General features: G+C 38.2%; 11 protein-coding genes across 11 annotated transcripts; all 11 read right to left on the reverse strand.

The window, feature by feature from the left end:
• Nucleotides 1-213: 213 nt before the first annotated feature.
• LSM04_006232 (Ribosomal protein S6e) lies at nt 214-966 on the reverse strand (the record flags this gene model as incomplete). The annotated part of the gene is made up of 1 exon (XM_067330130.1): nt 214-966. One exon carries the CDS (start codon nt 964-966, stop codon nt 214-216), a length of 753 nt encoding a protein of 250 aa, XP_067191235.1.
• Nucleotides 967-1,257: 291 nt separating this feature from the next.
• LSM04_006105 (ATP synthase) lies at nt 1,258-2,178 on the reverse strand (the record flags this gene model as incomplete). The annotated part of the gene is made up of 1 exon (XM_067330131.1): nt 1,258-2,178. The coding sequence occupies one exon, from the start codon at nt 2,176-2,178 to the stop codon at nt 1,258-1,260; it is 921 nt and encodes a 306-aa protein (XP_067191233.1).
• A 267-nt stretch (nt 2,179-2,445) lies between these two features.
• On the reverse strand, nt 2,446-3,732 carry LSM04_009347 (Pseudouridine synthase II; the record flags this gene model as incomplete). Its single annotated transcript, XM_067330132.1, has 1 exon — nt 2,446-3,732. One exon carries the CDS (start codon nt 3,730-3,732, stop codon nt 2,446-2,448), a length of 1,287 nt encoding a protein of 428 aa, XP_067191322.1.
• Nucleotides 3,733-4,006: 274 nt separating this feature from the next.
• On the reverse strand, nt 4,007-5,104 carry LSM04_000309 (PAP/25A-associated; the record flags this gene model as incomplete). The annotated part of the gene is made up of 1 exon (XM_067330133.1): nt 4,007-5,104. One exon carries the CDS (start codon nt 5,102-5,104, stop codon nt 4,007-4,009), a length of 1,098 nt encoding a protein of 365 aa, XP_067191083.1.
• A 231-nt stretch (nt 5,105-5,335) lies between these two features.
• On the reverse strand, nt 5,336-5,866 carry LSM04_008978 (uncharacterized protein; the record flags this gene model as incomplete). Its single annotated transcript, XM_067330136.1, has 1 exon — nt 5,336-5,866. The coding sequence occupies one exon, from the start codon at nt 5,864-5,866 to the stop codon at nt 5,336-5,338; it is 531 nt and encodes a 176-aa protein (XP_067191310.1).
• Nucleotides 5,867-6,329: 463 nt separating this feature from the next.
• LSM04_007456 (Amino acid transporter) lies at nt 6,330-7,751 on the reverse strand (the record flags this gene model as incomplete). Its single annotated transcript, XM_067330137.1, has 1 exon — nt 6,330-7,751. One exon carries the CDS (start codon nt 7,749-7,751, stop codon nt 6,330-6,332), a length of 1,422 nt encoding a protein of 473 aa, XP_067191264.1.
• A 395-nt stretch (nt 7,752-8,146) lies between these two features.
• LSM04_000953 (uncharacterized protein) lies at nt 8,147-8,676 on the reverse strand (the record flags this gene model as incomplete). The annotated part of the gene is made up of 2 exons (XM_067330138.1): nt 8,147-8,547; nt 8,643-8,676. The coding sequence occupies 2 exons, from the start codon at nt 8,674-8,676 to the stop codon at nt 8,147-8,149; spliced, it is 435 nt and encodes a 144-aa protein (XP_067191102.1).
• A 467-nt stretch (nt 8,677-9,143) lies between these two features.
• LSM04_006576 (Amino acid transporter) lies at nt 9,144-10,565 on the reverse strand (the record flags this gene model as incomplete). The annotated part of the gene is made up of 1 exon (XM_067330139.1): nt 9,144-10,565. The coding sequence occupies one exon, from the start codon at nt 10,563-10,565 to the stop codon at nt 9,144-9,146; it is 1,422 nt and encodes a 473-aa protein (XP_067191245.1).
• Nucleotides 10,566-10,961: 396 nt separating this feature from the next.
• Nucleotides 10,962-11,769, reverse strand: LSM04_005507 (uncharacterized protein; the record flags this gene model as incomplete). The annotated part of the gene is made up of 2 exons (XM_067330140.1): nt 10,962-11,340; nt 11,750-11,769. The coding sequence occupies 2 exons, from the start codon at nt 11,767-11,769 to the stop codon at nt 10,962-10,964; spliced, it is 399 nt and encodes a 132-aa protein (XP_067191219.1).
• A 191-nt stretch (nt 11,770-11,960) lies between these two features.
• LSM04_005131 (Amino acid transporter) lies at nt 11,961-12,611 on the reverse strand (the record flags this gene model as incomplete). Its single annotated transcript, XM_067330141.1, has 1 exon — nt 11,961-12,611. One exon carries the CDS (start codon nt 12,609-12,611, stop codon nt 11,961-11,963), a length of 651 nt encoding a protein of 216 aa, XP_067191207.1.
• Nucleotides 12,612-12,672: 61 nt separating this feature from the next.
• On the reverse strand, nt 12,673-13,383 carry LSM04_008110 (Amino acid transporter; the record flags this gene model as incomplete). Its single annotated transcript, XM_067330142.1, has 1 exon — nt 12,673-13,383. One exon carries the CDS (start codon nt 13,381-13,383, stop codon nt 12,673-12,675), a length of 711 nt encoding a protein of 236 aa, XP_067191283.1.
• Nucleotides 13,384-13,751: the final 368 nt, after the last annotated feature.

The following is a 13,751-nucleotide window of genomic DNA, read 5'->3' on the forward strand; positions in this document are numbered from 1 at the left end:
AAGAACTAGAAAAACAAAAAGAAAGAAAAAAAAACAATTTCTCTTATTCCTTTTTTTTAAGGTTTTATTTATACATGTATATTTATAAACAAACAATATAGGATGTAACTCGATGAAAATCTCTTCAAAAGAGATGACACCATAAAGGACTTTTATTAGTTGAAAAAGAGAAATAAAAAACTAAAATAAAATACGAGGGTAATCCATGAAGTCTTATTTCTTTGCCTTGAATACGGCAACCTCTACCTTCTGCGCGGCAACCTTGTGATGGTGACGGCTAGCAGTCTTACGCTGACGAGCCGCGCGACGACGAGTGCCAATGAGTCGCAGGTATTCCCTACGCTCCTCAGCGGACTTGCGAACCTTCTCCATTGCGACCTTAACCTTCTTAGCACGGCGAGCCCTAATCGCAGGTGTGATCAGACGTTGTACCTTCGGAGCCTTGAAGCGGTCCTTCTTACCTTCCTTTGAGACCTTTCGGCGAACAACGTACTTTCTGACGTCGTCATCGCGAGAGAGGTTAAACAGTTTCCGAATGTTGTTCGCTCGCTTGGGTCCCAAGCGACGTGGAAGAGAAACATCCGTTACACCCTCAACAGGCTGTTCACCAAGCTTTTCGATGGTAACGTTAAGAACAGCAATATCGTGGGCTAAAATGCAGCCACGAAGAGACTTGCGGCGGCGTTCTCCCTTATATCCACGGAAGGTGTTAAATCCAACGGCGCCACGCTTTACAAGGAGAGGAACACGGCTTGGAGCCATCACACCCTGAACCATGGGAAATCCCTCCTTGTCAGAGCCACCCCGCAGCTTGAAGGTGTATCCCTTAAACTCGGCACCAAAAATAGCACCGTCGACAGAATTTCCCAGACGGTAATCGCCAAGGTTAACACGACGAAGAACGTCGTCGGTCACCTCAAACTGCTTCACCGTACCATTCCGCGGATATGCAATGTTAAGCTTCATTTGGAGCCCCCTATTATCATTTTTTATTGTTTTGTTTAAAAGGTAAAAGTAAAAATAAAAAAAAAGAAATAAAAGCATTCAGAAATAAATTCCGTAAGAAAAAAAAAACGAATAAATAAACAAATAACAGAATCACAATATACAGGAGGCGAACCATCAGGTAAATACAGAAATCACACCTACAAATCATATATAACGACGAACACGCCAGCGCTACGCATGCGTTGCCTACCTATGTTTCACCCCTACTTTGGCGAATGATACCTATCAAATTTGTTCCATTCATAAGTCCTACTTCATTTTTGTTCCTTCCCAAAAGTTGTTGCGTTGAACACCCTTCGTTGTGTTCCCCTCTAGAGAACTCATAGCAGAAAGAATCTCAATAAGTGCTGCAGTGATACCAAATTGTCGTGTCTTGTTATACAATGAGCTGGTTCGCTGTTTCAAAGAGCTGATATTTGTCAACTGACCTTCAACAGCAACCAACCGTGCAGCCTGCTCAGACAGTTCATTCTCTGCAACAGCATTCAGAACTGCAAGTGAGGCATGAAAATCATAGAAATCTCGGATAAACTGTTCTTCTTCATTTTGCAGAGCATTAGCAAACAAGTAACGACTCTTTTGATTGTCGGTACTAGCGGCATCAGCAAGATCTTCCTTCCACTTTTCATATGATGGAATATTATATATAGCATGTTTTTGAACACCTGCAGAGACGAAACGATGAAAAATGACTTGATACCGATCTGCATCCTCAACAACAGCGTGGGCGTTTTCCCAGATGTATGTTGCATAACCAAAGTGCATCGCTTCCTTCATATCGTTAATAATACCATATTTGAACTCGTCGGGATAAAGCTTAGACAACGAATCAATTCCACGTTTACCAACGGGCATCAAAACCATTTTGCTTGAGGCAATAGAATCAATACACCGTATTGTATTACTGTTGAGAGCTCCACAGGAACCTCGATTTGTAGTGATTGGAATGTATACCAAAGAATTCTTTGCAGAGGCTATAGCATCCCTCTCAGATGCATGGGGCTTGCTGAACGCCTTCTCGGTATAACGAAGTGTAAAATCACGTGTTCTTACACGCGTTTGCGCAGTCCTGTATTTCGCCAGGGTAACCATTTTGATCGTTTTCACGATCGAGTAGAAACGGTTGTACCCCTCAAGTTTTTCCTTGTAAAGACGAAGTTTTCCCGACATTGTTTCTTCTCAAAGACTATATGATACAGATAAAAGTAAGGATAAAAATAAGAAGAAATGAAAATTAACTTTAATGAAAATGTTAAAAGTCAGAAAGGCTTACTTACATATTTTATTTACTCATTCTTGACAAACTGGAAAACAAACAAAAAGAAAAAGAATCCTTTTTCAGCTTTAAAAAAAAATCTTTCAATGACTTCATGACAAAATCCAAAAGCTGATCATTGGCGCATATTATTTTTATTTTTATTATTGTTATTTTTCTTATTATTCAGAGTCGTCTTCTGCCACTCTGGGGCGCTTTGCAGACCTTCTTGGAGCTTCACCGTACTGAACACCTTCTGCGTTGGTTTTAACACCACCGTAGTCGACGTAATACCAATCAGATGGAGTGTTTGCTTGAGGGCGTCCATACTTGTCCAAAAGACCATCTTTCATCATTGATCGCTTCTTTACGGCAATTGGACCAAGTCCCCACCTTCTTGGATATGTATCACGGTCCATTATAACACGTTTGCTTCGTGCCACAATACCATGATCCACAGATGCCATCTGTGATGTTGACATCTCAGCATATGCTAGTGCAATAGCTTCACCTTTAGTGGAGATCAAAACAATAAGATCATCTCTCTCAATTCCATTATCAAATCGAGATAATCCAGGGATCATAAGTTTGGCACCATAGCATACAGCATTTACAGCTGAATCCTTCACAACTATCCGTTTGTAATTCGTAAGAAGGTATTCACAAGGAAGGATAACTCGGCGCAAGTAGGATTCATCTTTCTCATTTTCATAAAGCCACTGTGCATCAAGTACGTCATGCATCGTTGATACGTGATCATCTTCACTTATCACTCCTGTACGAATACGACGAAGTTCCTCCATGTGTCCACCCGCACCAAGTATCAGACCAAGATGTACACAAAGTGTCCGAATATAGGTACCAGCCTCACAATGAGTTTCAAATACGGCGAGATGACGATGTTTATCATACTCAATAAGACGATTGGAATAAATATTTCGAATACGAAGTTGACGCTTTACTGCTGCAATTAGAGGAGGTCGCTGAAAGCAAGGTCCTGTAAGACGTTGAAGAGCGGCAACAACCTTTTTCTCACTCACAGCATCATGAAGGCGTAAAACACCAACGTATGTTTTTCCCGCGTTTTGTTGCGATTTAACCAATCGTGTTGCACGATCAATGCAAATAATGAGCGCCCCAGTGACCTTGGGATCCAGTGTACCTGCATGTCCGGTTTTCTCACACTTCAAAATTCGCTTAATCCACGATACAACCTCGTGAGAACTAGGATTCGATGGTTTATCAAGATTAATCATACCGTATTTTACGTATTCCTTTAGAGGTCTCCTAAGAGGAGACCATCCGCAATCCAAAACGGTGAAGTGCGAAGAACGGAAATTCATTTTATCATAATTTTTCAATAATAGAGGCCATTGCTCCGGTGATAAAGAACTTTCGTCACTTTGACCCTCTTGGGGAATGCGAAATTCCTCACTGCGTTGAAGCTCCCCAAGTTTTTTACTGCTCATAAATGATATTCTTCTCCAAGAATTTCTTCCTTATTCTTCCCAATGCTGAGATATTGTAGATAAGGGACAAATAAAGAAAGGAACAATGAAAGAAAGGAAAAGAGAAACTCAGAGAGCAAAATCACATTCTATGGGAAGAGAAAATGAAAGCTTCTTCGTTCGTTCCTTCTTCCACCAAAATAATAATAATAATAATAATAATAATAATAATAATAATAATAATAATAATAATAATAATAATAATAATAATAACTCCAAAAAAGAAAAGAGAAAATCACAAATTCACCAACTCTTCACAACTATTCTGTGATGCCAAACGGAACGACTCTCGAATTTCTTCAGCTCGGAAAAAATCCACACTTCGTCCTAGATTGTGCGATTCAAAGGGATCCCGCACCATAATTGTTTCGTAACCCAAAAGTTCCCACCTTTCTTTTTCAGAAAACATTTTCATCTCCCCAAGCCATTTCTCCTTTGATAACCATTTGTCTTTTGTCCTAATATCAACAACATCAATGTCAAAGTCAAATTTAGTACAATCACCAAAAAAACTAAAAAAACCCCGTAGATCGTCTAACACATCAGACACCTTCGCTTCTCGACAGGGAAGGACATCAATAAACTCTGAGCAACAGGTATCAGTAGTACCTGAGAGTTGTGCTGCAATAGGAAAAAGTTTCCTGTCGATATCAGTTTCGTTAATTACAGAAACTGTTCTTTCAGTTGTTTGCATGTAAAATATGTACATAACAGTTAAAGCGTAAGGGGAAATCCATCCTCGTCTAGCATCAAGAATTCCTTTAGAACGACCCCACTTCTTTGCACACAATACACCGGCCCTAAGACGCGGATCAGATTCCATGTATGATCGAACCAACAGTGAGTTTCTAAGGCCATCCAAAGAAAGAGAAACATCAAAGCGAATACCTTCAGCTTCAGAATTTGTTATTCTCTTTAAACGAATAATGGGGATACGAGCGGTAAATATTCGCTCATGTTTTATATCATCAGAGGGACTACGTTTCTCGATATGTTGTAAAATAGAAGACAAAACCCTTTGATGATATTCACGCCTAATCTCAAGAAAATTAGATGGTGTTAATGTTAACTTTTCGATTTTTGAAAAATCATCAAAGGATGACCTTAAGGGAAAAACAATAGCATAATCAGCATCGCCGTCCTGAAATGCAGTACCAGCTACACTTGATCCATAAATCATTACACAAGGAGTTACACCCACCCTCGGAACCTCAAGAACGCCTTCTAATGAAAAATCCTCTAAAATATTTTGTAACCATACTCGATTTTGCAGAAATCGAGCATGATCCTTACGTGTCAGTAACAAAGAGCCAAACCGTGAAGAAAAAGTCATATTTATTAAAAAATAAAAAAAAAAGAATGAGAGTCTACCCTTGTAATACAAATCCAATCCAAAAAAAAAAGAATAAAAGAAAGCAATTTATCAGTGCGAAAAATCAAAAAAAAAAAAAGAAAAAGGAGCGAAAGATAATAATAATAATAATAATAATAATAATAATAATAATAATAATAATAATAATAATAATAATAATAATAATAATAAATAAGAATAATAACAAGAAAACTAGAGAGAATCAAAAAATTCCTCAAGGTCATCCCCGACAGTATTACTGGAAAGTAAGGCATCTTCGGCCATTTTGACTCGCTTTCGATACCTGTCGTCAACCACATCTTCTTTTTGTCTCTTACGCAATGATCTCGGTAAAATCTGATCAGCCTTTGTCGGAAACCCGTCCATTGCCGTAGATTCAGCAAGTGTACTAACATATGGATCTTCAGATGATTGTGAAGAAGAACTGGAAACACTTCGCTCAGCGTCCAAAGGATCATCCTGCAGTTTACTCGCAGAAGCAGAATCGCTACAATTTCTACGTTCAAGATCCCTTACCAACCTCTCCACCAATCTTTTCCTTTCACATTGATGCGGTGCCAAAAAAGCAGCTCGACCAAGTGACTCAAGTTCGACTCTGAGCTTTACTACATCCTCTCGATCAAGTTTTTCATTCCACCTTCGAAGCCTTTCGGATCTCCGCCGATCTTCCAACTCTTTTTTAGTCAACCGAAAACCGTAGCGATGGGCTTCATCTGAGCTCATTTCTACGCTTCAGAGAAAACAAGAAAAACCAAGAATATAAGAACATAGAACAAACACCAAAAACAAACGAAAATAAAGAAAAAAAAACATATCCACACAAAAAAAGACATATATATAGACAAATAAATAAACAAACAAAAAAAGAAAGTATATATATATATATATATATATATATATATATTTTTTTTGCATTTCCAATATGGGGATTTTAGACAGGAGATTGAATGAATCTCTTTTCACTTTGTGACCTGATGCGAATTAATACCATCAGACAAAGCACACACACACACACAAAAAAAAAAAAAAACAAAGAAATATACGGAACCTGTTCCCCAATTCCTTTCTAACAGTAATAAATAAAAAATGGGGGACAACACACCAACCCATTCTCTGAGAAAAAAAAAGTAAATAAAAAAAGGAGCGGAAGAAAACAAAAAAAAAAAAGATTGACAATATTCACTTACTACACCAGCCCTTTTACAATGCTGTATGTTCCAACAACCATAATGACGATCCCACAGCAAATGTAAAGGTAGGCACGTGCACGGGCAAAAGTCAGACGTCTTCCAAAAAGATTTCGTCGCCAGTAGTTCCAAGTCATTCTAGGGGCCTCTGGATCCTCCAGACTGCTTTCCACAGAAAAGACCAGTAGAGAAGGGAGTATCATAATCATAACGGTGGCTGGGAGGGCCCCAATAAAGGCAACAACAGTATTTACTGCACCAGATCCAACCCCCATCGCAATACCGTAAATGACGAGGCTTATCCCAATCCGCAAAAGAACTCCTTTTAGGGAGCGCGCACGCCATCCTAGAAGAGTGTCCAGTTGCAAAATCCCAGGCATGAATAAAATGGGATACGTACAAAAAATATTTATAGTGAATGCCAGACGAACAACAGTAGAAAGGGTACTCTTAGGAAGAGCATCAACCAATGATATCGTAAGATTATCACCATAGGCAAGATATCCAGTTAATCCATAGAGGAAATACCACCCAACAACCACATAGAGCACAATAGTAAGCATAAGAGGAAACCGTTTTTTGTTATTACACGCATTTTCCACAGGCAAAACGACTCCAATACCCTCGAGAAGCATCATGCTGTTAGCCATGTTGTTAAACCAGCCAAAAGGTATGTTCTTACCTAATGAAGTAGCACTTGGTTCAACACCATCATTGTGAAGTTTCACAAAGGTCTGCACAATTGTAGTAATAAGCGCGAAAAACACACAAACAGTAGCCACCATGGATATTATTGCAAGAAATGAGAGATTATCGATGAAAAATAAAATAGGAAAAACAGCAACAAACATTGCTGTCATCCAAACGTATTCATCACCTGAAAAACGGGACACAAGATGCAACATGGAATCACCAAAAAGCTGCAAGTATAAAAGGCAAAATCCAAATTGCGTCAAAAGTAATGCTACAAGGAGGACGTAACGGAAAGGGAGACCCAACACAAATTCACAAAGTTGAGAGTAGTTCATTACCTTCTTCCGATTTACCATTTGTTTGGCACGCACAAGTTGTAGGGAACAATCCACAACACACGAACCAATAGCCACACCGATTATTGGTGAAATTATATAACCGGCATCCTTGTAAAACGTTGGCAAGAGGAAAACTGCACTTCCAACATTACCTTTGAATATATTAAAGGCGCATTTGTAAACACTTACATTTTCTCGAATTGCAACTTCGCCATCATCCGTAGAATCTTCTCTTTCATCAGGGGCATTGCGAGATCCGTACTCAATATCATCCCCTTCGTACGGAGAATTCCCATATTCTTTATCACTACGTTGGGTTGGAGATTCATAGGGAGTTATATTGGTTTCAGCGTCCCTTGGTAGAACGACCGAAGTAGGGGTTGCGGGCATGAGAACTTTTTTTCAGAAATTAGAACTAAAAATAGAAAAAATATCGGAAACAACAAAGAAAAAATAATGCTGAATCAGAACCAAAAAAAGAGCAAATATATAAAGATCCATCATACAAAACTAAAGACAGAAACAAAAAAAATACTTACCATAAAAATTTGAGTTAAGGAAAGCAACACGCATTTCCTCACGGAAAAACAACGAAAAAAATGAGACTAAACAATAAAAAAGAAAGCACATCTAACAGGAAAATCAAAGAACAACAGAAAACAAAAAAATATATAGTCCGAATGCGACATGCTAAGCTCGCTCCCGTTTCCTAAGCAAGATAATAATAATAATAATAATAATAATAATAATAATAATAATAATAAATAAGAATAATAACAAGAAAACTAGAGAGAATCAAAAAATTCCTCAAGGTCATCCCCGACAGTATTACTGGAAAGTAAGGCATCTTCGGCCATTTTGACTCGCTTTCGATACCTGTCGTCAACCACATCTTCTTTTTGTCTCTTACGCAATGATCTCGGTAAAATCTGATCAGCCTTTGTCGGAAACCCGTCCATTGCCGTAGATTCAGCAAGTGTACTAACATATGGATCTTCAGATGATTGTGAAGAAGAACTGGAAACACTTCGCTCAGCGTCCAAAGGATCATCCTGCAGTTTACTCGCAGAAGCAGAATCGCTACAATTTCTACGTTCAAGATCCCTTACCAACCTCTCCACCAATCTTTTCCTTTCACATTGATGCGGTGCCAAAAAAGCAGCTCGACCAAGTGACTCAAGTTCGACTCTGAGCTTTACTACATCCTCTCGATCAAGTTTTTCATTCCACCTTCGAAGCCTTTCGGATCTCCGCCGATCTTCCAACTCTTTTTTAGTCAACCGAAACCGTAGCGATGGGCTTCATCTGAGCTCATTTCTACGCTTCAGAGAAAACAAGAAAAACCAAGAATATAAGAACATAGAACAAACACCAAAAACAAACGAAAATAAAGAAAAAAAAACATATCCACACAAAAAAAGACATATATATAGACAAATAAATAAACAAACAAAAAAAGAAAGTATATATATATATATATATATATATATATATATATATATTTTTTGCATTTCCAATATGGGGATTTTAGACAGGAGATTGAATGAATCTCTTTTCACTTTGTGACCTGATGCGAATTAATACCATCAGACAAAGCACACACACACACAAAAAAAAAAAAAAAAACAAAGAAATATACGGAACCTGTTCCCCAATTCCTTTCTAACAGTAATAAATAAAAAATGGGGGACAACACACCAACCCATTCTCTGAGAAAAAAAAAGTAAATAAAAAAAGGAGCGGAAGAAAACAAAAAAAAAAAAGATTGACAATATTCACTTACTACACCAGCCCTTTTACAATGCTGTACGTTCCAACAACCATAATGACGATCCCACAGCAAATGTAAAGGTAGGCACGTGCACGGGCAAAAGTCAGACGTCTTCCAAAAAGATTTCGTCGCCAGTAGTTCCAAGTCATTCTAGGGGCCTCTGGATCCTCCAGACTGCTTTCCACAGAAAAGACCAGTAGAGAAGGGAGTATCATAATCATAACGGTGGCTGGGAGGGCCCCAATAAAGGCAACAACAGTATTTACTGCACCAGATCCAACCCCCATCGCAATACCGTAAATGACGAGGCTTATCCCAATCCGCAAAAGAACTCCTTTTAGGGAGCGCGCACGCCATCCTAGAAGAGTGTCCAGTTGCAAAATCCCAGGCATGAATAAAATGGGATACGTACAAAAAATATTTATAGTGAATGCCAGACGAACAACAGTAGAAAGGGTACTCTTAGGAAGAGCATCAACCAATGATATCGTAAGATTATCACCATAGGCAAGATATCCAGTTAATCCATAGAGGAAATACCACCCAACAACCACATAGAGCACAATAGTAAGCATAAGAGGAAACCGTTTTTTGTTATTACACGCATTTTCCACAGGCAAAACGACTCCAATACCCTCGAGAAGCATCATGCTGTTAGCCATGTTGTTAAACCAGCCAAAAGGTATGTTCTTACCTAATGAAGTAGCACTTGGTTCAACACCATCATTGTGAAGTTTCACAAAGGTCTGCACAATTGTAGTAATAAGCGCGAAAAACACACAAACAGTAGCCACCATGGATATTATTGCAAGAAATGAGAGATTATCGATGAAAAATAAAATAGGAAAAACAGCAACAAACATTGCTGTCATCCAAACGTATTCATCACCTGAAAAACGGGACACAAGATGCAACATGGAATCACCAAAAAGCTGCAAGTATAAAAGGCAAAATCCAAATTGCGTCAAAAGTAATGCTACAAGGAGGACGTAACGGAAAGGGAGACCCAACACAAATTCACAAAGTTGAGAGTAGTTCATTACCTTCTTCCGATTTACCATTTGTTTGGCACGCACAAGTTGTAGGGAACAATCCACAACACACGAACCAATAGCCACACCGATTATTGGTGAAATTATATAACCGGCATCCTTGTAAAACGTTGGCAAGAGGAAAACTGCACTTCCAACATTACCTTTGAATATATTAAAGGCGCATTTGTAAACACTTACATTTTCTCGAATTGCAACTTCGCCATCATCCGTAGAATCTTCTCTTTCATCAGGGGCATTGCGAGATCCGTACTCAATATCATCCCCTTCGTACGGAGAATTCCCATATTCTTTATCACTACGTTGGGTTGGAGATTCATAGGGAGTTATATTGGTTTCAGCGTCCCTTGGTAGAACGACCGAAGTAGGGGTTGCGGGCATGAGAACTTTTTTTCAGAAATTAGAACTAAAAATAGAAAAAATATCGGAAACAACAAAGAAAAAATAATGCTGAATCAGAACCAAAAAAGAGCAAATATATAAAGATCCATCATACAAAACTAAAGACAGAAACAAAAAAAATACTTACCATAAAAATTTGAGTTAAGGAAAGCAACACGCATTTCCTCACGGAAAACAACGAAAAAAATGAGACTAAACAATAAAAAAGAAAGCACATCTAACAGGAAAATCAAAGAACAACAGAAAACAAAAAAATATATAGTCCGAATGCGACATGCTAAGCTCGCTCCCGTTTCCTAAGCAAGATAATAATAATAATAATAATAATAATAATAATAATAATAATAATAATAAATAAGAATAATAACAAGAAAACTAGAGAGAATCAAAAAATTCCTCAAGGTCATCCCCGACAGTATTACTGGAAAGTAAGGCATCTTCGGCCATTTTGACTCGCTTTCGATACCTGTCGTCAACCACATCTTCTTTTTGTCTCTTACGCAATGATCTCGGTAAAATCTGATCAGCCTTTGTCGGAAACCCGTCCATTGCCGTAGATTCAGCAAGTGTACTAACATATGGATCTTCAGATGATTGTGAAGAAGAACTGGAAACACTTCGCTCAGCGTCCAAAGGATCATCCTGCAGTTTACTCGCAGAAGCAGAATCGCTACAATTTCTACGTTCAAGATCCCTTACCAACCTCTCCACCAATCTTTTTCCTTTCACATTGATGCGGTGCCAAAAAAAGCAGCTCGACCAAGTGACTCAAGTTCGACTCTGAGCTTTACTACATCCTCTCGATCAAGTTTTTCATTCCACCTTCGAAGCCTTTCGGATCTCCGCCGATCTTCCAACTCTTTTTTAGTCAACCGAAACCGTAGCGATGGGCTTCATCTGAGCTCATTTCTACGCTTCAGAGAAAACAAGAAAAACCAAGAATATAAGAACATAGAACAAACACCAAAAACAAACGAAAATAAAGAAAAAAAAACATATCCACACAAAAAAAGACATATATATAGACAAATAAATAAACAAACAAAAAAAGAAAGTATATATATATATATATATATATATATATATATATATATATATTTTTTGCATTTCCAATATGGGGATTTTAGACAGGAGATTGAATGAATCTCTTTTCACTTTGTGACCTGATGCGAATTAATACCATCAGACAAAGCACACACACACAAAAAAAAAAAAAAAACAAAGAAATATACGGAACCTGTTCCCAATTCCTTTCTAACAGTAATAAATAAAAAATGGGGGACAACACACCAACCCATTCTCTGAGAAAAAAAAAGTAAATAAAAAAAGGAGCGGAAGAAAACAAAAAAAAAAAAGATTGACAATATTCACTTACTACACCAGCCCTTTTACAATGCTGTACGTTCCAACAACCATAATGACGATCCCACAGCAAATGTAAAGGTAGGCACGTGCACGGGCAAAAGTCAGACGTCTTCCAAAAAGATTTCGTCGCCAGTAGTTCCAAGTCATTCTAGGGGCCTCTGGATCCTCCAGACTGCTTTCCACAGAAAAGACCAGTAGAGAAGGGAGTATCATAATCATAACGGTGGCTGGGAGGGCCCCAATAAAGGCAACAACAGTATTTACTGCACCAGATCCAACCCCCATCGCAATACCGTAAATGACGAGGCTTATCCCAATCCGCAAAAGAACTCCTTTTAGGGAGCGCGCACGCCATCCTAGAAGAGTGTCCAGTTGCAAAATCCCAGGCATGAATAAAATGGGATACGTACAAAAAATATTTATAGTGAATGCCAGACGAACAACAGTAGAAAGGGTACTCTTAGGAAGAGCATCAACCAATGATATCGTAAGATTATCACCATAGGCAAGATATCCAGTTAATCCATAGAGGAAATACCACCCAACAACCACATAGAGCACAATAGTAAGCATAAGAGGAAACCGTTTTTTGTTATTACACGCATTTTCCACAGGCAAAACGACTCCAATACCCTCGAGAAGCATCATGCTGTTAGCCATGTTGTTAAACCAGCCAAAAGGTATGTTCTTACCTAATGAAGTAGCACTTGGTTCAACACCATCATTGTGAAGTTTCACAAAGGTCTGCACAATTGTAGTAATAAGCGCGAAAAAACACACAAGCAGTAGCCACCATGGATATTATTGCAAGAAATGAGAGATTATCGATGAAAAATAAAATAGGAAAAACAGCAACAAACATTGCTGTCATCCAAACGTATTCATCACCTGAAAAACGGGACACAAGATGCAACATGGAATCACCAAAAAGCTGCAAGTATAAAAGGCAAAATCCAAATTGCGTCAAAAGTAATGCTACAAGGAGGACGTAACGGAAAGGGAGACCCAACACAAATTCACAAAGTTGAGAGTAGTTCATTACCTTCTTCCGATTTACCATTTGTTTGGCACGCACAAGTTGTAGGGAACAATCCACAACACACGAACCAATAGCCACACCGATTATTGGTGAAATTATATAACCGGCATCCTTGTAAAACGTTGGCAAGAGGAAAACTGCACTTCCAACATTACCTTTGAATATATTAAAGGCGCATTTGTAAACACTTACATTTTCTCGAATTGCAACTTCGCCATCATCCGTAGAATCTTCTCTTTCATCAGGGGCATTGCGAGATCCGTACTCAATATCATCCCCTTCGTACGGAGAATTCCCATATTCTTTATCACTACGTTGGGTTGGAGATTCATAGGGAGTTATATTGGTTTCAGCGTCCCTTGGTAGAACGACCGAAGTAGGGGTTGCGGGCATGAGAACTTTTTTCAGAAATTAGAACTAAAAATAGAAAAAATATCGGAAACAACAAAGAAAAAATAATGCTGAATCAGAACCAAAAAAGAGCAAATATATAAAGATCCATCATACAAAACTAAAGACAGAAACAAAAAAAATACTTACCATAAAAATTTGAGTTAAGGAAAGCAACACGCATTTCCTCACGGAAAAACAACGAAAAAAATGAGACTAAACAATAAAAAAGAAAGCACATCTAACAGGAAAATCAAAGAACAACAGAAAACAAAAAAATATATAGTCCGAATGCGACATGCTAAGCTCGCTCCCGTTTCCTAAGCAAGATAATAATAATAATAATAATAATAATAATAATAATAATGATA

Source organism: Trypanosoma melophagium (genome assembly GCF_022059095.1).
Source record: "Trypanosoma melophagium isolate St. Kilda chromosome Unknown ctg24segment1, whole genome shotgun sequence".
Lineage (NCBI taxonomy): Eukaryota > Euglenozoa > Kinetoplastea > Trypanosomatida > Trypanosomatidae > Trypanosoma > Trypanosoma melophagium.